The 26,572-nt window shown below is 37.1% G+C and overlaps 3 protein-coding genes and 1 long non-coding RNA gene across 16 annotated transcripts in view; 1 reads left to right on the top strand and 3 right to left on the bottom strand.

Moving 5' to 3' along the window:
- The window catches only part of LOC100867244 (zwei Ig domain protein zig-8), a 90,018-nt gene extending 88,386 nt beyond the window's left edge, over window positions 1–1,632 (bottom strand). For all 3 annotated transcript variants that reach the window (XR_015294164.1, XM_003692597.3, XM_086914338.1), the window contains exon 1: window positions 1,344–1,632. The gene's annotated coding sequence lies outside the window, so the exon portion shown is untranslated. The remainder of the gene's footprint in view (window positions 1–1,343) is intronic.
- LOC100867009 (DNA helicase MCM9) overlaps window positions 1–22,653 on the top strand; it is a 77,999-nt gene extending 55,346 nt beyond the window's left edge. For 2 of the 9 annotated variants that reach the window (XM_086914331.1, XM_086914330.1), the window contains 12 exons: window positions 15,161–15,243; window positions 15,319–15,460; window positions 15,539–15,700; window positions 15,777–15,902; window positions 15,981–16,087; window positions 16,164–16,377; window positions 16,470–16,545; window positions 16,626–16,783; window positions 16,865–17,238; window positions 17,317–17,526; window positions 17,584–17,738; window positions 22,184–22,653. In XM_086914331.1, coding sequence (XP_086770457.1) covers window positions 15,182–15,243; window positions 15,319–15,460; window positions 15,539–15,700; window positions 15,777–15,902; window positions 15,981–16,087; window positions 16,164–16,377; window positions 16,470–16,545; window positions 16,626–16,783; window positions 16,865–17,238; window positions 17,317–17,526; window positions 17,584–17,738; window positions 22,184–22,287 — 1,890 coding nt within the window. In that variant the 5' untranslated portion in view covers window positions 15,161–15,181 and the 3' untranslated portion in view covers window positions 22,288–22,653. Of the gene's footprint in view, window positions 1–6,663; window positions 6,989–15,006; window positions 15,244–15,318; window positions 15,461–15,538; window positions 15,701–15,776; window positions 15,903–15,980; window positions 16,088–16,163; window positions 16,378–16,469; window positions 16,546–16,625; window positions 16,784–16,864; window positions 17,239–17,316; window positions 17,527–17,583; window positions 17,739–17,826; window positions 18,278–22,183 lie in introns of those variants that run through there. The other 7 variants (XM_012485026.3, XM_086914334.1, XM_086914333.1 and 4 more) reach the window with 7 other exon arrangements.
- Window positions 16,553–21,721, bottom strand: Scamp (secretory carrier membrane protein). Of its 3 annotated transcripts, none has more exons than XM_012485034.3 (9): window positions 21,411–21,721; window positions 20,684–20,947; window positions 20,530–20,593; window positions 20,321–20,449; window positions 20,056–20,212; window positions 19,887–19,988; window positions 19,681–19,807; window positions 19,371–19,570; window positions 16,553–16,979 (listed from the first exon to the last, which is right to left on the bottom strand). In XM_012485034.3, exons 1-8 carry the CDS (start codon window positions 21,477–21,479, stop codon window positions 19,406–19,408), a joined length of 1,077 nt encoding a protein of 358 aa, XP_012340488.1. In that variant the 5' UTR covers window positions 21,480–21,721; the 3' UTR covers window positions 16,553–16,979; window positions 19,371–19,405. The 3 variants fall into 3 exon arrangements, with proteins under 3 accessions (XP_012340488.1, XP_086770463.1, XP_012340489.1); XM_086914337.1 differs by having other exon boundaries at window positions 16,553–16,775; XM_012485035.3 differs by lacking the exon at window positions 16,553–16,979 and adding an exon at window positions 18,209–18,396.
- Window positions 22,654–25,348: 2,695 nt separating the features above from the next.
- LOC147656575 (uncharacterized) lies at window positions 25,349–25,801 on the bottom strand. The gene is made up of 2 exons (XR_015294218.1): window positions 25,679–25,801; window positions 25,349–25,609 (listed from the first exon to the last, which is right to left on the bottom strand). It is a non-coding gene; the product is annotated as an uncharacterized LOC147656575 (long non-coding RNA).
- Between the last annotated feature and the right edge of the window lie 771 nt (window positions 25,802–26,572).

The raw sequence follows: 26,572 nt of genomic DNA, 5'->3' as shown, positions 1-26,572 counted from the left end.
TAAAATCGTGGAAAGATAGATCCCAATTTTTTCCCCCCCGCGAAGGGATACACGGATCGATAGATGGAACAGGCGGCGGTTGAGCAGATCTCTTTTGAAATCGGAATAAACGCGGTTCCATGGAAAAAAAAAGAGCGTCGAGGGAGCGAGCGGAAGCCTCGTTTTCGCGGAACGGGCATATCCATTGGAACGAGCGCTCGTCAAGAGCTGTCAAATCTCACGAGATCTCCTTTCGCGCGCTATTTATAGAGAATTCTCCGGTTGACGGTGGCGAAGCTCGGTTGCGCGGCAGCTCGCGCGTGCATCGTTCTGCATTGGCCCTCTCGTTTCCTCCTCTCTTCTCTCCTCTTTGCTCCTCCCGCGCGACGTCTTTCGAGTGTGGAGCGAGTGCAAAACCCTTCTGTCCGGGCGTACACATAATTACCAAAGTTAATTAGGGCTTTGGGAGATGAAAGAGAGTGAGAAGGAGAGGGTGGGTGATGGCGCGACCGGGTTTAGAGATGTATTAGCAGCGAGCGGAAAGAGGGCAAGGTTAAAATGCGTTGCGAAACGACTGAAATTGGGCGAGGAAGGAATCAAAAGAGGGATTCGGTGTATAATTTTCACGGAAGAGGAACGATGCGCGGCCCGGAAGTGATAAAAGGGTGCAAAGAAAATATGGAGTTTCTCTTCCTTTTTCCACCGCGTTGTTTTTCTCTTCTTCAATTTTTCTTCCCATCGGGGACGAAATTGTACGAATGGAAATAGCCGAAGTTGTGTTTTGCGTCTCTCTCGTTCTCCTAGACGATGGAAAATGGAAAGATAAGGGCAAACGGGGGTTGAGGGTTGGCCACCGTGTAAATTTCACTTTTACCCGCGAATTTTATTTCGACCCTGCTGTTTTCCCAACGACTGCGCTTCGACGCGAGCCGTGTTTGCACAAAGAAGTACCGCGTTTCAACCTTTCCATACCGCCAATTTTCCCCCATTTCGCAGTCGCCGCGTATCCACCGGCTCATCACCTCGCCACTCGACCGCTCGTGCAATTGGTTTTTCGTGTTCCATCCACTCCGCTGTCCTCGAAATCCTAATTTCGCGTTTTTCACTCGACCCGGCCAAGTCGAATGTCCCGTGAAAGCATCAAGCCCCGTCATCCGACAGAAACGAAACCTTCTATCCCCTTCGTTATCCCGCCGCTAACGCGTTTTTATCTTTTTTATTGCGGTCGAAAAAACGGAGAGAACGAAACGAAAACGTCTGCTTCCGTCGCGATCGACGAAATATCGTTTCGAGGAACGAGGATGGGGATGAAGAGCAGCGGTAGAAAAGAATAGGAAAAAGAAGTTACGACAGAGTTGCTTTACCTCGATGTCTGTTTATACTCGCGAATTCCACTCGAATTTCCGGGATTACGGGGAAACTTGCTTGTCACCCGGATAACATTCCTCGAATCACTTGCACCCTTTTCGATGATAAAAGAAAAAGAAGCACACGAAGACCGTCGTGTACAACGTCGACGAAAATTCCCCGCGAATCAACGATCGGGAATCGATCGTTGGAGAAAATGAAGAACACGATTCGTGGCTCGAAGCGAAGGGAAAGAAGCGCGTGCATATGGGCGCGTGGTACCGGTATGGGCGTGTAACAAGCACTAAATCCTGATGCCCCGTCCGCGGCTAGCCGGCCCCTCTAACAATAAACTTAGGTGAGAGACGAGAGACGGGCACCGTACGCAGACACCGTAGAGGAAACGGCACGCGTGACAAAGCGGCGCTCGTAGTACGCGCGGCGTGCGTGCGTGAGCCACACTAGCTCCGCTCGTGGATCACAACCACTCGAGGCTTGAAAAAGAGAGAGAGAGAGAGCGTGTCTATGGTGTGGGAGAATGTCTGCGGGGGCTGACGAAGCGTGGTGGTGGTGTGGAAGAAGCCGTATGCCGATCATCAGCTCGGGTTTATTGGGCATTAACGCGTGTGTCGTTCGTGAAACCGATCCTGCTTTTCGACGCGTTTTCGTTTTCTCCTCGTCTCTCCCTCTCCCTCTTTTCCTTCCTGTTGCTCCTCTTCCTCCTCCTCCTCCTCCTCCTCCTCCTCCTTCTCCTCATGTTCCCATGTTTTTTGCAGGAAGTTGGCGAAACCTCTCGAGAGAAAAAGGAGGAGGGGGATTAAGTAGTAGGAGAAGAAAAAAAATATCGATACGGAAAGATTAATGAAGGAGCGTGTAGGGTAACGTTCATTTCCACGGTTCGAAACATTAAATTAAGCTTCGGATTGACATAGAACCCATTTATAGAACGCCCACGCAGCTGCCAGTCCCGCGCGGAGTGCACAAAATCGCCCGAAATACAGCCGCGAGCCGAAGCAGTATTTGTTCCTCTGTAAACGTCTAGCGATGGGATCGAGTTTATCGCGAACAAGTTTCACAAACTTTTTTTTTTCGCAACCTTATTTTCGAAAAAATCGAAATCTCTCGCGCACCAATTTAATTTATCGTTTAAATTGTTCGAATCGATATATATATATATACGCTGACATCAGTGACGAGTAAAACGAATTGTTTTTGTCAGTTTGGAAAGAGATCGGTGGGCATAAAGGGTTGGGACCCGATATTAGACGAGTCGCACGATGGGTTTGAATGGGTGTAGAAAGAATGGCGAGAGGGAGACGGGACACGTGTACCGGCGTACGTGTGAACGTGCGGGGGTGGTGCGCGACGAGATATTATGCGGATAAAATATTCATGGTTATCGGGGCTCCCGATCGGGGCACGCCTTTATTTTTCGAGATGAATAGAAATGGTGCCATCCCCATGTGCCGTCCGACACAAATTCTTTGCCCCGTGGACGACAATGAGGATGGCGAGGGAGGAGAGGGAAAGAGGAAGAAGAAGGGATCGATGGACGCTATCGTGGAGAGCATGTGGTTTGAAAGTAATATCGATAACGCGTATTTATCATCTATCGAAGGAAAAATGAGGTTTATCGAGCATGGTGTTCTTTAACGAATATTTTTTATTTCCGATGATGTGAAAGCGTGATATTTTGCGGCATTCTGTCAACGATCGTTGTAACGCTGATTTTTTTTTTTTTTATCAAATATAGGGAGAAAAGTTACGGTTGTTATAAAAAAAAAAATCGAAAAATACTGTCGTTATTAATTAGATTATATTAGATTGTATTTAAATTGATTCGATGCCATTTATTATTTTTTCGGTTCAAGTTAGTAAATCGATCGAATGAATACAAATGTTATTTCGTAACAATTATTTTATATATATTTATAATCTCACTTTTGCGAAGCTATGTGGTTAGCTCGAAGATTTCAATTTGAGGATATAAACAAATCGTATATTTCATTCGTTCGAGTTGTAAATATTGGAGACCGAATTAATCTTCTATTGTTACCGTTTCAAAATATTTCGATTTCACGAGTCGTTTGTAATATTCCAACAGTGTTACAGTGTCGACGAACGAATATCCATCGTCGATGAAGACAATTTAGTCTCGGAAAGGAAATCTTTAACAATCGCTCGTTCGAATATTTCCGCAATCAATTTGGAAACGGAATAAAACCGCGGAATAAAATCAAGTTTGTCAAGAATCCGATTCGAAAATTGGCATCGTTAAATTGTAACCCGATACATTCCCTCCGCAATTTTCGAGTTTGTTCGTCTATTCTTTTGTTTGTGCGCCGTTATTAACCAGCATGCGTTTTCCAATCGAGTTTATACTCTGATGGCGATTCGTCCGTCGAATGTCGATTTTTGGAATCGTTCGGTAGGATCCAAACGAGAGGATTATTTCATATCATTTCTCGATTATTCACGAACGACTGGTTCAATTATTCGACGTCACTGATGGTCGCTGGTTAGTATCAAACTTTGTCAAATTAAAAAAAAAAAAAAAAAAAAGGAAGAAAGATTAAACTTTCGACGACACTGTTTTTATTCGCGCAAAGGAACTCGAGAAAAATCGAGAAAGGATGAACGTAACTTTGGGCGCGGAAGAGCAACGATTGCGTTCAGTAGGCCGCGTGTTGGCAGGAAGTTTCGTTTGTTACGACGATGTTAACGAGCGACAAAGATTACCCCTGGCACCGCATGGCACGCATTATCGAAGCCGATACTTCTCGACGATCCCTCCTCATTCCTCCGTATTTCTCCTCGTATTTCGTTAAAGTCGTCGAGACATTCGATTAGGAAACTGTTAACGTTAAATCCTGAACGAAACGACGAACGTTTCGGTCGCGATTGACCCTCCAAAGGATCGGAAAGTTTAAGCGCGTTCACTTCGCGTGCACTTTCGAGGGATTGGGAGCGTGGTGATCAAAATTTGAAATTGAAGATATTTAGACGGAACTACCGTTAACCGAATAAATTGAAATCGAAGTGGATTGAAGTTTATAATCGTAAAAGTTTAAATTGTAAAATTCGTAAGATGAAGTGGGGTAATTGGAGTAGCAAACGAGTGGTCGTAAAAGAATGTTTGAAACTGTGAGCTCTCCCCGTGGGAGATGATTAGCCGGGGGGAGGAGGGAGGGGCGGGGGAGGGGAAGGAAGTGTAACGATATTCCGTTGAATTTAATTGGCATTTTTGTTACGTTAGACCGGCTCCAGGCCGGAATGATCCCTCAAGATTTGATTAAAATCCTAATTTGCGTGGCCGGAAATTAACTCGGTCGTGGAATATAAGTTTGCCGAATTAATTATCAACGGCTTGGAACTCATTATGGAACTATTGAAATTTTCATCAGAGTACAACTTCTATATTTTCCGGGCGCAATAATCCTTCGCGCTTGAAACTGAATTAAGTGCGCTTCCACGAAAAGCCGGTGAATTCCGGACGAAAAACACGAACGACGTCAGAATCAAGTTTCGCCGAACTGTAAAAGTGTACACCAAACGTGTGTCGATGAAGTGGTGAGTTTTGCTCGAGTGATTCTTGGAATTGGCAAGTTTCGAATTTTTCTTCCTTTTTTCTTCCTTTTTTTTTTTTTGCGCACAAAGAGGGGGGGAAAAAATTGCATTCCTTGGCGAAAGTTGGCGCGAACAGAAGGGAACCGAACAGAAAGGAAAGCCGGAAGCCGGATAAAAATTCAATCAGTTTCGATGTCGTCCGCGTTCTCGGCCCACCGTCAAATTAAATTCAATCCCATCCAAGTTAGTTACGATCTAAAAATTCCACGATCACAAATCCCGTAATTAAGTCGACTGGTGCCCGGAAATAATTGGTTGTATAATTGACCGTCGGCCAGGGTGTGTAAATAATTACCCGAAAGGGAGGGAGGCAGTTTGGTCAAGCAGAAAATAAATAATTCCCGGCACGGTGTTCCCTAACGAGCTCAAAGAACCATCCGAACCACGAGCACGATGCACGAGTTCGAGTTTTTGCGCTTGATAGTCCCCCTTCCATTCCCCCCTTCCCCCCATTCTCGTAACTCGATAAACGTTCGAGCTATTTCGTCGTGCCAGTAACTCGACTAATCGATTCTTTGTTAATCGAATAACGGGAAATATGATCGAGTATCGAGAAAATTTCGCTATAATCACAAAAATAGCCACGACCCGACGTCGAAATAGAATCGTTGGATCGAATATTGCGCGAAACGAAACTTGGAATTCGTATACGTATATAAATAAAGTGCGAATGTGTTGGAAAGTCAATAAAAAAAGATACGTGAGAATTTTCCAAGTTTATTAATGCAACGCTACACGAAAATGCGTTATAAGAGTTATTTTTGCACTACGTTCTCATTTCATTCGTTTGGATTATAATATATCGTGTTATACGTAAGAGGATTAACTGCACGTAGAGAATAGACGTTTGGCTGGTTCGATTTAAGCTGGAGATAATAAGAAGGAAAAACGAGAAACGAGGAACAAGGAGGGACCATTATGCCCGCAGAGGTTGTCTTGGCAAATTCTATTCGGAGCCTTAAACGCAGATAATATCACGTATGCCGGTCTGTGCGTTAATCACGTAATGGTGGGAGAAAGCTTCTACAATTTGCAGGTCGACGGTATATAATAATAGGGAAGAGATGTTGTAGAACGCGAGGAATTTCAGCTGCTCTCCCTGCGGTTCCTCTCCCTTTTCCTCTTTCTCTCTCTCTCTCTCTCTCTCTCTCTCCCTCTCTCTTTACACTCTCCACCTATGTCTCCACCACTTCTATTTATAATCCTATTCTCTTTATAAGCGCACAAGTGCGGAACGGTCTCGCGTGGCTCCAAATTAGCCTCGTTATCACGATATAATTAGTACGAGTGCACGAGACCGGTACGAAATTCGGTGGACCTCGATACAATAATATTTCAACGACACTCCCGCCGTGTATTTTTCCCTCTTGTTATAGACAAACTCTCTCTCCCTCTCTCTCTCTCTCTCTCTCTCTCTCTCTATCCATAACAATTTTTATCATTCAAAAAGTGTTAATAACGATTAATAATCCTTTAACAAGTAGAATTTTAAAAAAGAACCACCCCTTTCCTTTTTCCCTCCTTACTTATTATACCCCCTCTGAGTACGTTTTCCTGATATTATAACAACGCGTATAACAAGGTGGAGAAAGTCGTCGAGGCATTTGGTCAGAGAAATACAGGGGAAGGGCAACTAGGCCGAGAACGGATCGGTCAAAGGGGTTAAGAGTGTTGTCGAAGCAAGGATGGTGGACGATGGGTGATTACAGCCCGGTCCGCGCGGGGTGGTCGCGTTAAACAGAGGCTGACTTGGAGGCAGAGCCGGTTCCGGCTAGCCGCCGGTGTAATCCTTTGATTACAGCGTGTTTCGAGACTCGGCTGAATCACGAGGAAGCGCGTAAGGTGATATTGCTGAATGGTACGGGCGGAAGCCGAAACCGGGCCGCATAAAGGAGGAGGATATACAGAAGCGGGGGCTGGCTAGGTGGTGGCTCGCAAGCGTGTCGGGCGGCCGCGGTAGACGAGTTACAGGGCCGGCAGACTGATGCAGGATACACGGGAACGAACCGTTGCATAGCGCATCCGGTGTACTCTGGTAATGAAATACAGTAACATTATATCCGCGATATTCATCCGCGACGCGGTTTGCCGTTACACAAGCGAGCCTAAGTGTAATAAGCGCGCGAGTGTTTGTGAGTGGTGTGCACGCACCCGCAGGAATACGTGTCCAAGGGTATCGCGTGGCATCCGGATTAATCAGGGTTCGGGGAAACCTTGGACGGATGGTGGTTCCACATCCGCGCCGTTCGAACAGGAAATTAAGAGAGCCAGCTGATGCCACCCGAGAATTAATTAAGGAATGGAGGAGGGGGGATTGGTGAATTGATTGGAGTCGAATCGAAGGATTGATTCTTTCGAATTATAAATTCTCCGAGAGGTAGACATCGTAAGGATCGCATCGTAGGTGGTCCTTTTTGGGAAGTATCGTGAAAGGGAGAGGAGAATTTCTTTGCGCGATGATTATTTTAGAGTTTTCGTTTCTCAAGTGACGGTTAGAAAGGGGGAATAATGGATAGATTCGAATGCATCGTGGTACAAGTTTCAAACAATATCTGCTTGCACGCGAGTGGCGGGCCATACGGAAGCGCCATAAAGCTAATGATCCCTAAGTGATCCGTACCACGACGACATGATGACTGTTGTGTTAGGGAGGATGGGATTACAAGCGAATAGAATGGAACGAGATGGAACATCCCATCATTATCCAATGATCTACGTCTCTTTAGCGACGTGTACGCCACACCTCTTTGCCTGTTGCGATCAGAAACTCGACTCTACTCGATCTATCTTCGATCAATTGTTTGATATTAATCGATGAACGGGTTCAATCTAATTTCGAATAACAAATTGTATAGTTCATCGATTTTCCAAAACGTAACACGTTTCGAATATGGCGTATCGTATATTTCTTTTTTTTTTCCCGAGCGTTAGGGAACAGTTTGAGATCACAGTTGTTGCGATTTAACCGCAATATCCAATATCCACCACCCGCGTTTCATCACACGGTTTAACGTTATCGGGTATACATCCACTTATCTCGAGGGAATTTCCTCGCATCCTTGCCTGGATATAACGATCCGAAGACGAATCCAGCTTGCTCTCTCTCTCTCTCTCCCAAACGGTTCCATAGTGTTAACGTATCGGTATGTTTGGCGTCTGAACCATTGTACACCGCAAGATCGTGTCGAGGCTATCCATCAGCCTCTATATCCGGTATATAGGCAGGCCACCTGTATCTCGCCAAACAAGATTTCGCCCCGTTATAGATCATAGAGTGCGTATTCGAGCGATCCGTTCGCGCGTGTGTGTTCCAACGCGTGAAGAAAGAAAAAAAAAAGAAATAGAAGAACGATCATCGTCAAAACGACGAGAGAATTAAACGATCTGGACAGAGTTTAGAGATTAGACGAGTAACGAGAGGAAGATTCATGTAGCCAGGAATAATCCGTGGCTCGAATTTTCCGCCTCGTGCAGTTAACTAACGTTTGCTATCGGTTCATAAGCGTTAAAAGACACGCATCGATGAAACGAGAACGCAATAAAGGATGAAAAGGAAACGAGGATTTAAACGGCCGTATTTACGAAGTGTTGAAATTTTCGCGGCGGAAGCGGCAGTATCCGGTTGTTATTTATACACGTTTCCGAGCGGAAATGCAATATTATCGATACATACAGGTAACGGTAATAAATTATTACCGCGCATTTTGTTGGCTCGTTGAGCATCTATATAAATTTTGAGCACGGCCGCAATCGGCGGATGCTCTTTGCCGTGCGAATCGTCAAATTACATAAATTGAATTGTTATCGGGCATCGAACAAACATCATTCGCGCCGATCGTTGGCGACGTTTTAAGCGTAATATCGCGTTTACGAGGCCGCGTTAATCCCGGCGAGAATCGTTCGATTGGAAAAAGCCGCCTCGAAACGCTATTATTTCCTCTCCCCTCGCCTCCCTTGCTCATCGAATCACCGGATAAGAACATAATGATCCTCCCACTCTTGCTACGATTCAAACACCGTTCGAAGGGGGAAAGAGAAACTCGTTCCCCCTTCCTCCTCTCTCGTCCTCGTCGCGTAGCAATGAAACACAGCTCTCGATCGTCCTCGAAGACGAACGAAGAATTGCTCGTTACGCAAGGTCCGCAAATATCGATCCGTTTAACGATCACTCAAGATATCAAGAGGATGGCACACGTTCGATCCTACGTTTCGGCCGATGTGAAAAGTGATGATGAAAGTATCAAATGATAGAATAGGTTGAATAGGTAGAATAGATTGGACGAGTTGGATATCACGATGCGTACGCCGATCACGAACAGTGTTGCAGAGTCACTACACGGTCATTATTCACGAGGAAAATCGTCTGGAGTCGGCCGCTTCGCGAGAAGAATCGTTCGATCCCCACGGGATAATTTATGGGGTGCGACCCAGCTCTATGGTTGGCTTGTTCAATTTTTAAACGATCGCGTCGCGCTCACGAGACGGTTTCAACGGGCAACCAATCGGCCTAGATTTTTCAGCTGACGCGAAACATTGCAAATAAGGGGGAGTTTGGGGTTTGGGGGAGGGGCGAGCGAGAGTCTCTATCTCAGAGAGCCGTGAATCGAAGACATCACTTTTGGAGATGGTTTTATTCAGATAAGAAGAGGTGGAAAATACGATGGACTTTAATAGAATTGCACAATTGCACAACTTGTTGGAGGAGAGTTATAATTCCGATCTATGTTCGGGACGATGAAAGCGCGACGATGTTCTATTCCAACTCCTTCTTTTCGAATTATTCTAAAATTGATGGACTGGTAAACCGATCAATGCCGAGGGAAGAGAGAGAGAATTGGCATACGCATTAATAACGAAAGATGGACGATTGAATTATTATCTCGGGCCGACAAATGTACAGCGAAGAACCCCGGATAGATCCCTGTAAGAGGATCTTTGGGCTTCTAAAATATATTGCTCAAGTTTTCGAAGGGAAATTTAAAGGGGGGATCGGTTTAATATATACCGTGTCGTTGGTCGTGCTCAAAATGGAAATTTATTCTCATTCTAACGATGCCGCGTGGCAGGAAATATTGTTCATCGTTTCGAAGCATTATGTACCGTTAAAGGTGAACGTCTATTTTTCATGCCTGGCTTGAATCTACGCGCCCCCTTCGTGACAGGGACAAAGCAAGATGGATGAAAATGAAGTTCTTCTATATTTACATCCTCAACACGGATGGCGGCGTTACGTGGTCATCGCGTGTCTTTCCATCCTATAACTCGTGAACGAAGATACCGATCGCCTTTGACGTATATTTTTCTTTTTCTTTTCGAAAGCCATCGACACCAACTTCCTCAACACGATCCCCCAACATTTGTTTGTCTTAGTAGTAGGAGTAAAATCTCTGTCGAGAATTTATTTCGTTTTAATAAGCTCGTTAAAATTTGATCGCGACCAGTGTCGTTAGGTATACGAAGGAAGGAAATCCAAATAAGGATTCCCCCCTCCGTGTATCAATATTTCATTGGAATTAAGCCGTTTTGACCACGCAGAGATGAGCATTGGAGCGTTTCGCATAAATCAACATCTCCTTTCCAGAATGAATGTTGCGCTAACAACGGCTTGTTCTCATAAATTGAGATATAGTCGGGGGAGGGAAAGAAACGAGTATTCCCCGCGTAGAACGAAATCGAGCGGGATAATATCGTTGTTACGAAATCAAAAAATGATTTATGGATCGACCTCGTGTCGTCCCTCGAAAACATCGAGCATCGTGGTTTCTAAAATAAAAGTCGAGGATAACTTTTGAAACGTTTTCGAGATGTAGCGAGACGAGATATTAAAATCGATTTCGAGTAGGTATCGTTTGTTTATTAATGAAATGTGAGTTTTAAAAATTGGAAGGACAATTAAAGACGGGGAAATCGAGAGAGGGGGAAACGTTTTTCAATTAAATCTGTTCGAGCATTATTCGTAGCCATCGCTAATGGCATTTACCAAACGCTTTCCAACCTAACTATAGCGTCAGCCTATAAAACGCTACCTTATATCTTTATTACCTCGTCTAAGGAACCCCTGCTATGCGGTGGCTCACGTTCGACAGCCTCTATGGATATTTCGGCAATTTATGCAGAAACCTGGGGAAATTTGGAAGAGGGGAAGTCCGCGTCGAGTGATTCGTTCGTGATTACACTAATATCTTTATTTATAGTTATTGCTGTAGAATAGAAACGAGTCAGCTTGCAACCCTCTTTCAAAAATGTTCCATCGTATTGGAGGATGGGATAAATGTCTTAAAGGTTGATAGAAATAAAGAAATTTATTTAAATCTCTTCGATTTATTCGTTTATTTTATTCACACTCTAAGTACAAATTGGAAACAGTAACAAAACGAACAATATTGAACAATACATCGATAAAACTAAGTGTACGATATTATAGTACGATAAACGACTCGGCCGATTCGATAATAAAAGAGCTCGTTACAAGAATTGAGAAACGAGAATTCCGGGACGATGGTGAACACGTTGTACATGAAAGTCCATTACATCGAAACCACTCACTCCTCGCAATTGCCAGTTCGCCAATTCGGAGTATCGATAAAAAGCGCTCCTCCGCGCCGGAAGGAAAATCGGCCGTGAACGCTTTCATTGGACGAAATCGTGGTCATTGTCCACGACGGGCATTAACCCGATTTCCACGGCTGGACGAGGGTAGACTCGAACGAACGAGAAAGAAACAGGAACGGAAGGACAATGACTAGGTTCGTCGATACGATCCTTCGGCTAATAATGAAAAAAAAAAAAAAAAAAAAGAGGAAGAACGATACTTTCCGACTTCGTCGATCAAAAGTGGTAGTTAGATCAACGCAATCGATACTGATTCGACGTGTGTGAACTCGTGTATCACCACAGGGTAAAAGGGTGTGGAAGAACGAAGGAATGGCGGAGATGGTGAGAGGATGATATATAGTTGCGGAGAGGAAGGGAGGAAGAAAAGAAAAAGTGGATAAAGAGAAGAACGGGGTGGTGTGGGTAGCCTTTTATGTGCGAAGGAATCCAACGAATTGGAGGTATTGAGCGGGGTGTAATGGACGAATGTAATGCACAGCCAGCTCGTGCACCTTTCGGGAACACGGTCACACCGAAAGACTCGTTCAGGAATACCCAACCCTTTGTCGTTATTGCACACATCCACCAATATAGGGTGATTATAGCGCCGCGCTGAAGGGACTGGATGGTTGAGTTAGCCGCGTGTTTCCTGGCCGTTCGTCATTTTTAGTGGTCGGACCTCGCTCGCTCAGGTATTAAATTATATTTCACCGGGTGATTAACGGCCCTAGGATGTATTATTAAACCGTAGGACCTCGTGGACGACGTGGAATCTTGTCCCTTGGCGGACAAGATCGTTCGACCCCGGACCCTCTCTTCCTCGACCTCTTTTTCTCGAATGTTCCCTCTTACGCGATTACCTTTCTTGCCTCTCTCTCGTACTTCTCCTCCCCCTCTCCCACTTTTTATTTCCCCTATAATATATATACGCGATCGTGAAATTACGCGATAGGAAAAAGTTACGATGAATTGAGAAAATCAAGTTATAATGATTTTGAACGTGGACGGCTTAAAATTTAATAATTAATACATTTTAAATCCCCCTTTGTGATATGTAAATTCAGTTAGTCGGACGGTTTTGAACATTAAGCCTCGTTATTCAAACATATTTCAAAGTAATCCCGGACGAAGATTATACATCATTTACTGATTTAACGAAAAGCGTGTGTTGCTATGAAACGTGAAGCTCTCGGATAAATTCAACGAAATTTTCCTGATTAAAGATCGAGCTTGGCGGGAGAACGTAGTCTCTTTGAATTATTCCCGGCGACGCAAAACGTGCCGCGCACCGTTTATTTCCAAAGTTATACACGCGATTATGAATTTACATGTTCCGGCAGGTTCGAATTTAAGAGGTTTCTGAATAATTAGCAGCTCATTCCGTGCACGTTCATTGCGCTTAAATACTAAAACGTACTCTTGTTAAACGAGCGACAGAATTTCCGCAAAGTGCGCGTGATACTCGTAGCTTCGCTTTAATTACTATACATATACCATCAAATGAAAAATATTGCGTGACAGCGTAACCGAGTGCAGTCATGTAAACCGCGTTCTTCTCTCTCTCTCTTTCAATTAATCACGATCCCACGAATCGTCCAATTTTCCATTCTGCGATGACGCTTTTCATCCTTTTGTATCTCCTTATTTTTTTTTGTGGGGGAGGGAGAAAAAAAGAATCAAATCGATACGATCGGCTCGTGAGTGAGAGATGTTTTTCGCCGCGACCAACACATCATACACAATTTGTAGTAATTTCACCTGGAAACCTTCTATGGCTCGCCTGCCAGTGACAACTTACATAGAATCCACGCCTCGCAGGAAATGCGCCGCACACACACACACACACACACACACGATCCTGACGTCGACAATTTACACTTGTCCGAGCTATTGACAAGAGAAATTTTTGCGTCTCGCGACGTTTTCACGGCGAGAAAATTCACTGCTCTAACCGGGAGGCCGGGCAAGTTTTGGAAAAGGAAAGAAAAAGAAAAGGAAAAAAAATATCGAACCGGTTAAATAACTCGAGAACGCGCAAAAGTGTTTTTCGAAAGACAAGTTATTTCCATCCCATCCGTTCTCGAAAACGCGATATTTCGAAAACGTTAACAGAGATTAAGGTTCGAGTGGTATGGTAACGGTGAATCAAAAAGATTCATGGGAATGGTGCACGCGTTTCTCAAGACGAATACAAGTTGTTAGAAGGGAGGGGGTTGGTTCGAAGGTTCCGCGGGAGTTATTCTATTTCGAGACGAGGCAAGTTTTGATCGTGCACCGGGCAATTACACGTAGAAACGTATACGTATTCGCCACGCATACGACCACGCTAATTACATCGATTCGTACACCCCCGGCTACTGCGAATCCAACGAGTAATTTATAACTTAGGAAGAGGTCGTAAAGGGAATCGTTACTAATGATATCGTAATACCGATACCAGGCGTCGTGTGTTTAACCTGCGTGCTCCACCGTTTGAAATATGAACGAACGATCCCCACATTTCAGATAAAACAGCTCGTGCCCAGGGAATGGAACTTCTGTGATTAAAATTATTTGAAATTCTATTCCGGTCGAATAGAAATTCGTATTTTCCAAATCTAGATTTTGGAAAATAGAGAGAGATTAGAAGAGATTGGAGGAAAGGAAACGGGAGGCATACGTATCGTTATTTTATTCGATATCGAATAAGAAGAAGAGAACGTTTTTGTGAAGGCACGTTTTATTTAGAGGATTACACTTCTGTTTTAAACGCGCGATTAATGGAACGCCGAGGATTTTTTTCGATGAAAAGTAGACACCGAAAAGGTTTTCACTGTTGCGGGACAAGTTTTACCGCAGGGTTCCGCGCGAAACCGCGAGAACGGAATTACGAGATGGATAGGAAGACGCGAAAATCGATTAATGGATGAACTGTCGATGCGGTTTCACGACAAGTAATCGATATGGCTCTTTTATTAAATCGACGCTAACGGTAAAGGAATTCGTTGAACGTTATATTTCAGTCGTTTGAATCACAACTACATCAGCGCTACGTAATTTCGTTAAATATTCCCTCGGAGGACAATTTAAATTTATATATATATATATATATATATATATATATATATATATATTTTATTAGAATGATGGATATTGCTTCCGTCTCCTAGCTATGTTAAGATGAAATGATAACGAGCAAAATTTTTTTATAAAGATTTATTTTATATATTTACATATTTATTATACATATTTTTTATTCACTTAACATAAATTTATTTAACATAAATTTGTAATTATTTATATCTAAATGTATCCACGGTGTGATACATTTCCTCGGTGACTCAGTGATTTTGATGTTTTATCACTGGAAAAAATATAATTGACTAAATAAAATACAATTAGTATTATTTCTTGGTATAAATTAATAAATAATTGCGATTATAATATGGTTCGATAAGTATGATTATCATGGTCGAACAGCAACTGAATGAAAACGTATGCCGAGTGGGGAGCACGTGACTTTGACAGTTTCGGCGGGAAGTCAGTAGCACGTGCGACAGCGTGAATGGTGGATGTACCTATAACCTCAATTCTTGCGCTCCGCATATAATAAACATTTGAAATGTTGAAACAGTATCTTTTAAAAAACCACCAAATGGAATTGGAGGAAGTTTTGGATAATGTGGATACCAATTGTTATTATCCGATCTACGTTAAGTGAGTATTTTGCATTTGCATTTTTTTTTTTTTTTTCGTATAATACGAGGTATTGTACGAAGAATTTTCTTACAGTTTCGTATCATTGTTCGAGGATGATGCCGACGTTGCACAAAAAATTTTGCAATATCCTAGATATTACTTACCATTGTGCGACGAAGCGGCGGTAAAAGCTCAGGAAGAAATAGCAAAACCGGAACAAATTGTTAAAAAGAAGGTGATGCCAAGATCTCGTTTTGTTATTAAAATTTATAATATTTTTATAACTGCGTTTCTAAAAATATATTTGAGATAGGTACGTATTAGAGTTACTGCTGTGCCAGTTACATTAGATCAAGGAGAAATTGGACAGCTTGTTTCAACGAGTGGCATTATTGTTAGAATCTCCCAACCAAAAGTATTGAAATCTGTTCAAAGACATTATTGTAGAAAGTGCAAACATGTTACTTCGGCTAAAGTTAGTTGAATATTTTAGTTATAAACATTTTGTAATTTATATTAGTAGATAGTTAACACAATATCTATTTTTTTAGTATGAATGGGAGAGGCAAACTTTTGCAGATATTACAGATTGTGAAGAGTGTCATGCTACAAAACTTAAAGTTTTAACTGATTTTGATTTGGACGATTCTTCAGATTGTCAGGAAATAGGAGTACAAGTATATTATCAATTTAATTCGATACTTATCTTTCGCTTGAGGTTAACACCTCATTAATTTTTCAATATTTTTGATTAGGAAAAGTGTAAGGTAGATATAAACAAATCCTTGACCGAGGAACTTAGAATCATTCTATTGGATGATTTAGTTGATAAATGTAGACCAGGAGATCATGTTGAGATTAGGTATTGATAATTATCTCCTTTTATATGTGTACAAACTATCTTTTCTAATTATATATCTTATGTTATACGTGTTTAGTGGTGTTGTGATAAGAATTTGGGGTCCCTTGGAACCTGGCGAACGTTTAGAAGCGACAACCATGATGTTAGGTAATAGCATTACAGTGCGGCGTAAAATATCCGACACATCTTCTTCTCAAGAAATGAGAGATGTTTTTAAAAATTATTGGGAAAAATATAACGATAATCCTTTACTTGGTAGAGACAATATTCTTGCATCTATTTGCCCAAAGGTATATAGATTTATTGTACATAATTATAAAAGAAAACACCGACATAAATTAATAATAAAAAATGCAATCATTTATATACAAATTATTTTAAGCTTTATGGAATGTACACTGCAAAATTAGCACTGGCTGTCGTTCTAGCCGGTGGCGTACCAAAATGTAACGAAAGCGGTAATTATTCCCTTTATTATCAATCTTTTTATTCTCTATGTAAAATACAATGTGTCATTATAAATAAAAAAAAAAAAAAGGAACACGAGTGCGTGGAGAACCTCATCTTCTCTTGGTCGGCGATCCTGGAACTGGTAAATCCCAATTGCTTCGTGAAGCATCTCGTTTGGCTATAAGATCGGTTCTTACGACAGGTGTGGGATCGACTGCAGCTGGACTCACTGCAACCGCTGTTAGAGTAAGTAGACGCGCACACTATCTTCTGTCTTTAATAATTAATATCTGTATATATAATTTTCTTCATATACATGCACGTTAGGATTCAGAAGGATGGCATCTAGAAGCTGGGGCCCTTGTGTTAGCAGATGGAGGCGTCTGTTGCGTGGATGAGTTCACAACCATGAGCTCACAGGACAGAACATCCATTCACGAGGCTATGGAACAACAAACAATATCAATCGCCAAAGCTGGATTAGTTAGCACGTTAAACTCAAGGTGTTCAGTGGTTGCAGCTATTAATCCATCCGGTGGCCAATTCACCGATGATGAAGAATGGGAAACGAATTTAGGGGATCCTCTTTTATCTCGTTTCGATTTAATCCTGCTTTTGAAGGACAATAGGAATTCAGAGTGGGATAGACTGACTTCGGAACATATTTTAAAGGCTGCTTACGAGACTAAAGAGAACAAGACGTAATAAAAATCAATGTTATTGATGATTCGTAACATTTTGACAAATGATACAATTTGATGTAATTTTTAATTTTACAGAGACTCGAAAAATCATATGGAACTGTTAAAAAGCGAAAGTTTGTGGAAAGAGGATACTTTGCGAGAATATTTAGCATATGTGCATTCCCTGCAACCAAAATTAACAAAGGAAGCGGAAATGATACTTCGAGCGACATATCTTTATCACAGATGTCATCCAAATAGGAGAGAAGAGAGAACAACGGTTCGACTTTTGGACAGCCTTATTCGGTAAAGATATATAAAGATGTTTTTAAAACATTTAGCATAGATAGAAATTTTCTTTAGATTAGCCGAAGGACATGCTAGATTGATGTACAGATCGGATATAGAAATCATGGATGTTATATTTGTGGCAAAATTAGTTGGAACTGGATCTACATCCGAGATTAATCTTGGTTGTTCATTTCCAATAGATCCGATTGCAACATATAAATCTGAAGGTACGTTTTATATTATTTTGTCGTCGTTTCTCTGTAATTAAATAAAATTTTATCAGTTAACAATAAAGTTAACAATATCTAATCAAAGGTAATAATATCTAATCTCGGATCAAGATCAATGGATAATAATTCTGGAATTTTAGGTAAAATACTATTGAGGACTATTGGTTTAGAGAATTTGGAAAATTTGTTATAAATATTTGAAGAAGTTTCTTATTCTAATTATTAGATTGAAAGATCTTTTTTTTTCTTTTTTTTTTTTTTTTTTTTTTTTGAGTAAATTAAATTTTTATTTGTCACTTTTATCTTTGCTGCTTACATAAGTACAAATGTATCAGCGAATATTTATAAAATTTAAACAACATTTCTATGTTATTTTTCATTTTTTATACAAAACGAAGTAATCTATTGTTCATTGCTATATAATAAAGATTGTGTAATAATCATTGCAATTAATTTAAACATCGTCATATATGTAAAAATATATTTATAGGGCAGAATCTGTTTGATTGAAGTCTCAATAAATAACAAAGATCCTTCGACCTCTCTTTTTCCTATATTCCCGAACATTTTTACTTGATATAAAGTTTCCAGTTCATTGAGACATTCAGATACACCCAATAAAGTAACAGCAACGATATAACCCAATTTTCGTACTCTATAAATAATTTATCGATAATTAATAAATAATTAAACATACGTAAAACGTAATCTGTTTTGTTTTCTTTGCAAAATATCCGTTATGTATATATATATATATATTTTATATATATATATATATAATATATATATTTATATGTATATATAGTTTAAACTTTACAAAGTGATAGAATATTTTAAGGACCTAAGTAACAAGATATTTAATAAAGAAAGGCCATATATTACACGTTGTAAGGAGTGTATAGGACGTTATTAAGATAGGCAAAAAAATGCCCGATTTCCATACAATTAATAATTAAATTAACATTTTATAAAACAACAAAAAATCAAACTCCTGGACACAATATTTCTACATATTATTAAGTTATTTTGATTTTTAACAAAACCGAATATTTTCCGTTTATATAAAGCCATACATGATTACAACATCATGATTAAGGATGCCACTAAAATATAAAAGCTAGCAAATATATTGATGTATAATATAGAAGCAATAATATAAGAATTAGTGATATGATTATTGATAGTTTGTTTCTCTATTATGTGGTAAATTATTTTGTGATTCATTTTTAATTAATACAAACGAAAAATGATATATACGCTGTATGTTAGATAGTACAAAGGACACATACATACGTACACAATACTGTGTGTTAATCAGATTTAAAATACTGTTATGAGAAAAAGAAATGGATAACAATAAATCGTTAAACATCTGTTAGAATTAAATTCGTGAATAATAAATTTGCTGATAAATGATGATAATTTTTTCTCATAAAAATCATGCACAAATACAACTTTAAATGCACCAAGAGAAAAAATCATTTCTACGCGTGAGTAGAATACTATAATTTTTTTCAATGCAAGAATAGAATTTTCTATGGAACATTATAATTTCGAGTTCCATTATGCACATTAGATGCACTAACATGATCTATCATCGATTTACTGAGCGATAAAACGTCAGAATACCTGAAGAATAAATCCTGGGTTGTGACGGAATCACTTTAATAGCGTGGTTGATTAGCAGCGTTAGCCATTTGGGCGCGTACAGCATTGGCAGCAACACTACTTGCTGCATTTTGTACATGTTCATTGCGTAAAAAAGTCGTCGCGAATTCTTGTTGTGCTTTCGAAACGCTTGCATCCGACGAGCGATATATGCGATGAATCTGTAATACACACATACACACATATATATTTATACATATATATTTTTTTTTTTGATTGTTTATTATTTATAAAAGTTATTTTTAAAAATTACAAAAATTTTACGCTATACCTTGGTTAATAATAAGAGATCACCGAACGCAGCGAGAACAAAACAAAGGGCAATAAGGAGTAGTAAGAACCCAACAAATATTCCTTTAGCTGTGTTATCAAACATCGTGAAAGCAACTATAATGCCGCTGTAATCATAGAAAAGTAAAAGAATTAAAATATGATTGTAAGCATAAATTTGTGTTTCAAAAAAAAAAAAAATATTACCAAGTTCCTGAGCCAGGAATGCCTATAGCTTGAATTGCTGTGACGATTAATTGAAAGAAGAAGACAAAGAAAAATACCATGAAGTTAAAAGAGCTATCATTTCTGAAAGAAAAAAAATTATTTAATAATTGTCCAAATTTTGAAATATTGATGTTTAGTCAATACACACTTGAAAGCTTTGTATGCTGGTCTAAACCAGCATAAAAATGAGAATGGTGTAAATAATATTAGATATAATATTCCAAGACCAAATGTTGAAAATCCTCCATTGCATAAAAGTAAGATGAATCCTCCGATAATATTAAGTATTAAAACACAACCATGAACTGTAATTTAAAATGATTATTGAAAACTTAACATGAGAAATTATATTATATAGTTACAATAAAACTATATTTTATGGATTAAAATTAATTAAAATACATTCAACTTACACATCCATAGACGATATAACTGTCTGACTATCTTCTGAAAGTCTGTATGAATTTCTACATCAATATCTTGATAGAAGCAAGGTTGAAAGCAACACTTATCAGGTAAAGGTGGCCAATTGTTTCTTTTTGCTATAACAATTAAACATTTTTAATTGTTATTTAATAATGAAAGTAATATTATGTATCTATTTTTTGTTTATTGCACTTACGATAATATGGTGTGTTCCTCATATCTTCCTCTGTTCTTGTTTTCCATTCTGACTCTGATCTTTGCTAAAATACAATAATTGTTCAAAAAGAATATAATATAAAATTAAAATCTAACACAAAATATTATGAAATATGTTATATATATATATTTACATCTGAAGTTGGGGATATTGTGCTGCCAAGTGCTGTATTCACTGTTTGTTGTGGAGTACGAGCATAGTTAGTTGCTGGAGGTTCTTGGTTCGAAGGCTGAAGTGTAGCTGGTTGCTGTGTTGCTCCAAGACCTCCATAGATTGGAGGATTTGAAGCACCTCTGACTTGTGCTGTCCCTTGTGAACCTTGTTCTGCAAAAGGATTGTAATCTTCTAATCCTCTATTAGCTGGAGTAGAAGATACAGCCCTCCTTATTGCAGGATCCTAATTAAAAAAAAAATCATTTCGACTATATTATAATCAACCTCACAAAAAAAATTAAATATGCTATATTTAAAGAACATATATTTATAGAAGACATCTATATATAGAGTTAATATTCAAGAAATTCTTTTATTGACATATCTCTTTCAATGTAAAATTGATGCAATATTGTTCTGTTTACAAAAATTAACAAAATAAATTTTTTACATTCAAAAAAATATTAAAAATCATCATTAATATAAATAAAAAAACATATATGAAAAAAACACAAAATTTACAAATATTAAGGAATTAATATACTGATATCAAGGCATAATAAAAAAATCTTTACTTATAATCATTGGAAAAAAATAATAATAATGATTTATTATACACTCTATTCTATTTCCATTTGCAATTTTATATACAATATTGAACAAGATGCAATGTATTCTTTAGATCTAGCCGCTATAGAAATACTTACCGAAAATGGATCATTGATATTCGGTTCCCCAAAAGGATTTTCATCAAAGCCAGACATGTTAGCAGCCATTCACTGAACCACACTCCAACGTATCGTTGAAAATAATTAAGACTTTAATGTACTCAAAATAATCTTATCTAAACTTGTCTATACTTCATGATCCATTGCGCTGCAGTTACCTACGGTATTGCCGGTATCTGAGTCATATAGCTTATTACACATAAACTAGCTGCTGCCACGTCTAATTCGAACATATTATGTACAGTTCACATGCTCAAATTTAAGTTTATATCGAGTTCCAAGTCAAGAATAAAATCCAATAAAAATTATGAATTTCAGATAAATATTTATTCAAATATTTTCCTTAAAATATTGCATATATATTTTGATATTTTTTTTTTTTTATATATAACAAAAATAATATCAGAAAATGTAATTCATATTTTCATTACAAGATAAGATTCGAAATAAAAGAAAATTTTTGCAATTTCGGCAACAAATTTCACATTAATCATATAATATATATTGTAAAATTAATAGATAATATGTTGTTGTGAGGTAGCAGCATGTTCCAAATCTTGGAACTTTAACGAACATGAGGATTGATTTATAACACAAGCACATAAGGCTATTTTGAAGCAAAAGTTTTTAATTTTTAAACCAGATATTCCAAGATTTCTCATTTTCTACATTCCATAGTTACAGATACATTATAAATCGAGAGTTCCAAAGCGTAATTGAAAAATAATTTGTAATAATTTTTTTGATTGCAGATTCCTTATCTGCAAGACGGCCTCAGGATCTCGCGGGTTTCATTCCACAGATCACCCCATCTCTTCCAACAAGAACGACAATGAGGAACGGATATGACCATTGACGTATTCCTTGATTGGTTTTTCAAAAAGACAAAAATTGCCAATCAAGAATGCTGCCACGACACGATTGAACAGAATGAGCAACAGAACAAATTCAACCACTGAGAGAATAAGATCGACCGGCAATATTACTTTTAACCAGACTTCTTCATCAACAACATTTACTGGAAGCCCCACGACAATATTTAATCCGAAACTCCTTCAACATATGCAATATGCAATATGTAATGTAATATACAATATAAAAGTTTATAATGTAATGTTAATTCATATAAGTATAATATAATTGTATTATATTATAGTTTTTTAAGTATGTAAAATATATGTAAGATAATTTTAATATTTAATAAATATATATTGTACACATATTTTCTATTTTTTTTCATTTCTTCCCTTTATTTCCTCTTTATTTCCCTCTTCCTAATAAAATAACCATCTTAGAAAACATTTATAAGTTTATAAAAGGTAAGTATATTATAGCTAAATATGTTAAATTTCATCATTAATATTAAGTAAAATGCTAAAAAAAATGTTCTTTTCGAAAATGTAATACCTAAAAAGATAAGTATAAAAAAGGTAAGTAAAAAAGGTAAGTACACAATTCGAAAAAAATTAAAATTTCAGTAGTTTTTGGAAATGACGTCAAATTCTTGGAATCATGAAAATTCTTCAGCGAACGAAAATTTTTGCCAATTTTTCGACTTTGTATTAGGAGAATATAATTTGATAGGAGGTCGTTTAAATTTCGGTGGGAAATTCAAATTCCTGAAATTATCGAAATTTTTCAGAGAACGAAAATTTTTGCCAATTTTTCGACTTTGTATTAGGAGAATATAATTTGATAGGAGGTCGTTTAAATTTCGGTGGGAAATTCAAATTCCTGAAATTATCGAAATTTTTCAGAGAACGAAAATTTTTGCCAATTTTTCGACTTTGTATTAGGAGAATATAACTTGATAGGAGGTCGTTTAAATTTCTGTGGGAAATTCAAATTCCTGAAATTATCGAAATTTTTCAGAGAACGAAAATTTTTGCTAATTTTTCGACTTTGTATTAGGAGAATATAACTTGATAGGAGGTCGTTTAAATTTCTGTGGGAAATTCAAATTCCTGAAATTATCGAAATTTTTCAGAGAACGAAAATTTTTGCCAATTTTTCGACTTTGTATTAGGAGAATATAACTTGATAGGAGGTCGTTCAAATTTTTCTGGGAAATTCAAATTCTTGAAATTATTGAAATTTTTCAGCGAACAAAAATTTTTGCTAATTTTTCGACTTTGTATTAGGAGAATATAACTTGATAAGAGGTCGTTCAAATTTTTCTGGGAAATTTAAATTTTGGAATTATCGAAATTCTTCAGCGAACAAAAATTTTTCGTCAAAAATTCGACTTTGTATTAGGAGAATATAACTTGATAGGAGGTCGTTCAAATTTTTCTGGGAAATTTAAATTTTGGAATTATCGAAATTCTTCAGCGAACAAAAATTTTTGTCAAAAATTCGACTTTGTATTAGGAGAATATAACTTGATAAGAGGTCGTTCAAATTTTTCTGGGAAATTCAAATTCTTGAAATTATTGAAATTTTTCAGCGAATAAAAATTTTTGCCAATTTTTCGACTTTGTATTAGGAGAATATAACTTGATAAGAGGTCGTTCAAATTTTTCTGGGAAATTCAAATTCTTGAAATTTTTGAAATTTTTCAGCGAACGAAAATTTTTGCTAATTTTTCGACTTTGTATTAGGAGAATATAACTTGATAGGAGGTCGTTCAAATTTTTCTGGGAAATTCAAATTCTTGAAATTATTGAAATTTTTCAGCGAACAAAAATTTTTGCTAATTTTTCGACTTTGTATTAGGAGAATATAACTTGATAAGAGGTCGTTCAAATTTTTCTGGGAAATTTAAATTTTGGAATTATCGAAATTCTTCAGCGAACAAAAATTTTTCGTCAAAAATTCGACTTTGTATTAGGAGAATATAACTTGATAGGAGGTCGTTCAAATTTTTCTGGGAAATTTAAATTTTGGAATTATCGAAATTTTTCAGCGAACAAAAATTTTTGTCAAAAATTCGACTTCGTATTAGGAGAATATAACTTGATAAGAGGTCGTTCAAATTTTTCTGGGAAATTCAAATTCTTGAAATTATTGAAATTTTTCAGCGAACAAAAATTTTTGCTAATTTTTCGACTTTGTATTAGGAGAATATAACTTGATAAGAGGTCGTTCAAATTTTTCTGGGAAATTCAAATTCTTGAAATTATTGAAATTTTTCAGCGAACAAAAATTTTTGCTAATTTTTCGACTTTGTATTAGGAGAATATAACTTGATAAGAGGTCGTTCAAATTTTTCTGGGAAATTCAAATTCTTGAAATTATTGAAATTTTTCAGCGAATAAAAATTTTTGCCAATTTTTCGACTTTGTATTAGGAGAATATAACTTGATAAGAGGTCGTTCAAATTTTTCTGGGAAATTCAAATTCTTGAAATTTTTGAAATTTTTCAGCGAACGAAAATTTTTGCTAATTTTTCGACTTTGTATTAGGAGAATATAACTTGATAGGAGGTCGTTCAAATTTTTCTGGGAAATTCAAATTCTTGAAATTATTGAAATTTTTCAGCGAACAAAAATTTTTGCTAATTTTTCGACTTTGTATTAGGAGAATATAACTTGATAAGAGGTCGTTCAAATTTTTCTGGGAAATTCAAATTCTTGAAATTATCGAAATTTTTCAGCGAACGAAAATTTTTGCCAATTTTTCGACTTTGTATTAGGAGAATATAACTTGATAGGAGGTCGCTCGAGAAATTTTTCCAAGAATTTCGGCAGTTCTTGGAAATGACGTCAAATTCCTGGAAATGCTAAAATTCTTGAGCGAACGAAAATTTTTGCCAATTTTTCGATTTTGTGTTAGGAGATTATAAGTTGATAGGAGGTCGCTCGAGAAATTTTTCCAAGAATTTTAGCAGTTCTTGGAAATGACGTCATTTCCCTGGAATTTCTGAAATTAGAAAATTTTACAAATTTTGGGAATGGAGAAATAAATAAAAGCTTCAGTTTTTGTTACAAAAAATAATATATTTATTTATGTTTTTAATGTTACATTTACATTTTTGGTTCTTGTATTTACATTTTCAATTTTTACAATTATAATATTTACAATATTTACAATTATTTACAATTTTTGTCGAAACTCTTGAAAATTTTATGAATTTTTCGACTTTGTATTAGGAGAATGTAAGTTGATAGGAACTCCCTGTAGAAATTTTTCCACGAATTCCGACAGTTCTTGGAAGTGACGTCAAATTCTTGAAATTTCTGAAATTAAAAAAATTTATTTATATATTTATATATTAAATAATTACTTTTATTATTTTATTTACTTACCTTTTTACTGCTATTTTTGAAACATTAAATAACTGTTTTTTAACAGTTATGCACCAGACATCATTTTTTTTTTACTGCCATTGATGTAAATCAGCTAATAGTAATAATAATATAAATCATTCTCTGTAAAAGAATATTAAACTTAAAATATAAATTTAGAAGATTAATTATTTCCTAAATTAGAAAAAACATGCAAAATATGATACGACATGTACAAATTTGTATATAAAAATTTATAAAAAAAAGATATATACTGTAATATTAAATATAATATATAAATATATAAAGTAAAACTATTATATATGTGTAAAAATAAAAATCTAAATATATATATATATATACTTAAAATTAATTAATTTAGTAAAAATTAGATAGATTAAATTTATTTAAAAAAATTTAATCAACTAGTTGAATAGAAAAGATAAAACTATCAAAAATCCGCGGCGTTTCTTGAATCTATGAATATTGTCAAATAAATACAGAAAAGCAAGAAGATAGTTGAGAAATGGGATCCGTGCTATCTCTAGAGTGTCAGTAATGTAACTAATAGGTAAAGATAGCTAATAGTGAGAAAAGGTTAAAGTTAGAATTGACTGTTAGCGTCACCTTTTGAATGCCAAAAAAATATCTTCGTAGACTAAAGCATGATAAAATAGAATAAAACTTAAATTCAATACCATTTCTTAAATATTTTTTGAATTATGTTTTTGACATTCAAAAGATATTGCCGACAGTCAATTATTATTCTATTTCTATTCTTTTTCATTATTTGCTATTCTTGCCTATTAGTTTTATTTATGACACTTTAGAGATATGTGATTTTAGAATTTTTATTCTATATCTATCCCTCTCGCATTATTTTTTCATCTTTATTTGCTCGACGATATTCATGGA

This window comes from Apis florea, unplaced genomic scaffold (genome assembly GCF_048593485.1).
Source record: "Apis florea isolate Af1SG1 unplaced genomic scaffold, ASM4859348v1 contig_3587_pilon, whole genome shotgun sequence".
NCBI lineage: Eukaryota > Metazoa > Arthropoda > Insecta > Hymenoptera > Apidae > Apis > Apis florea.
This window is presented reverse-complemented; position numbering and strand designations above follow the sequence as displayed.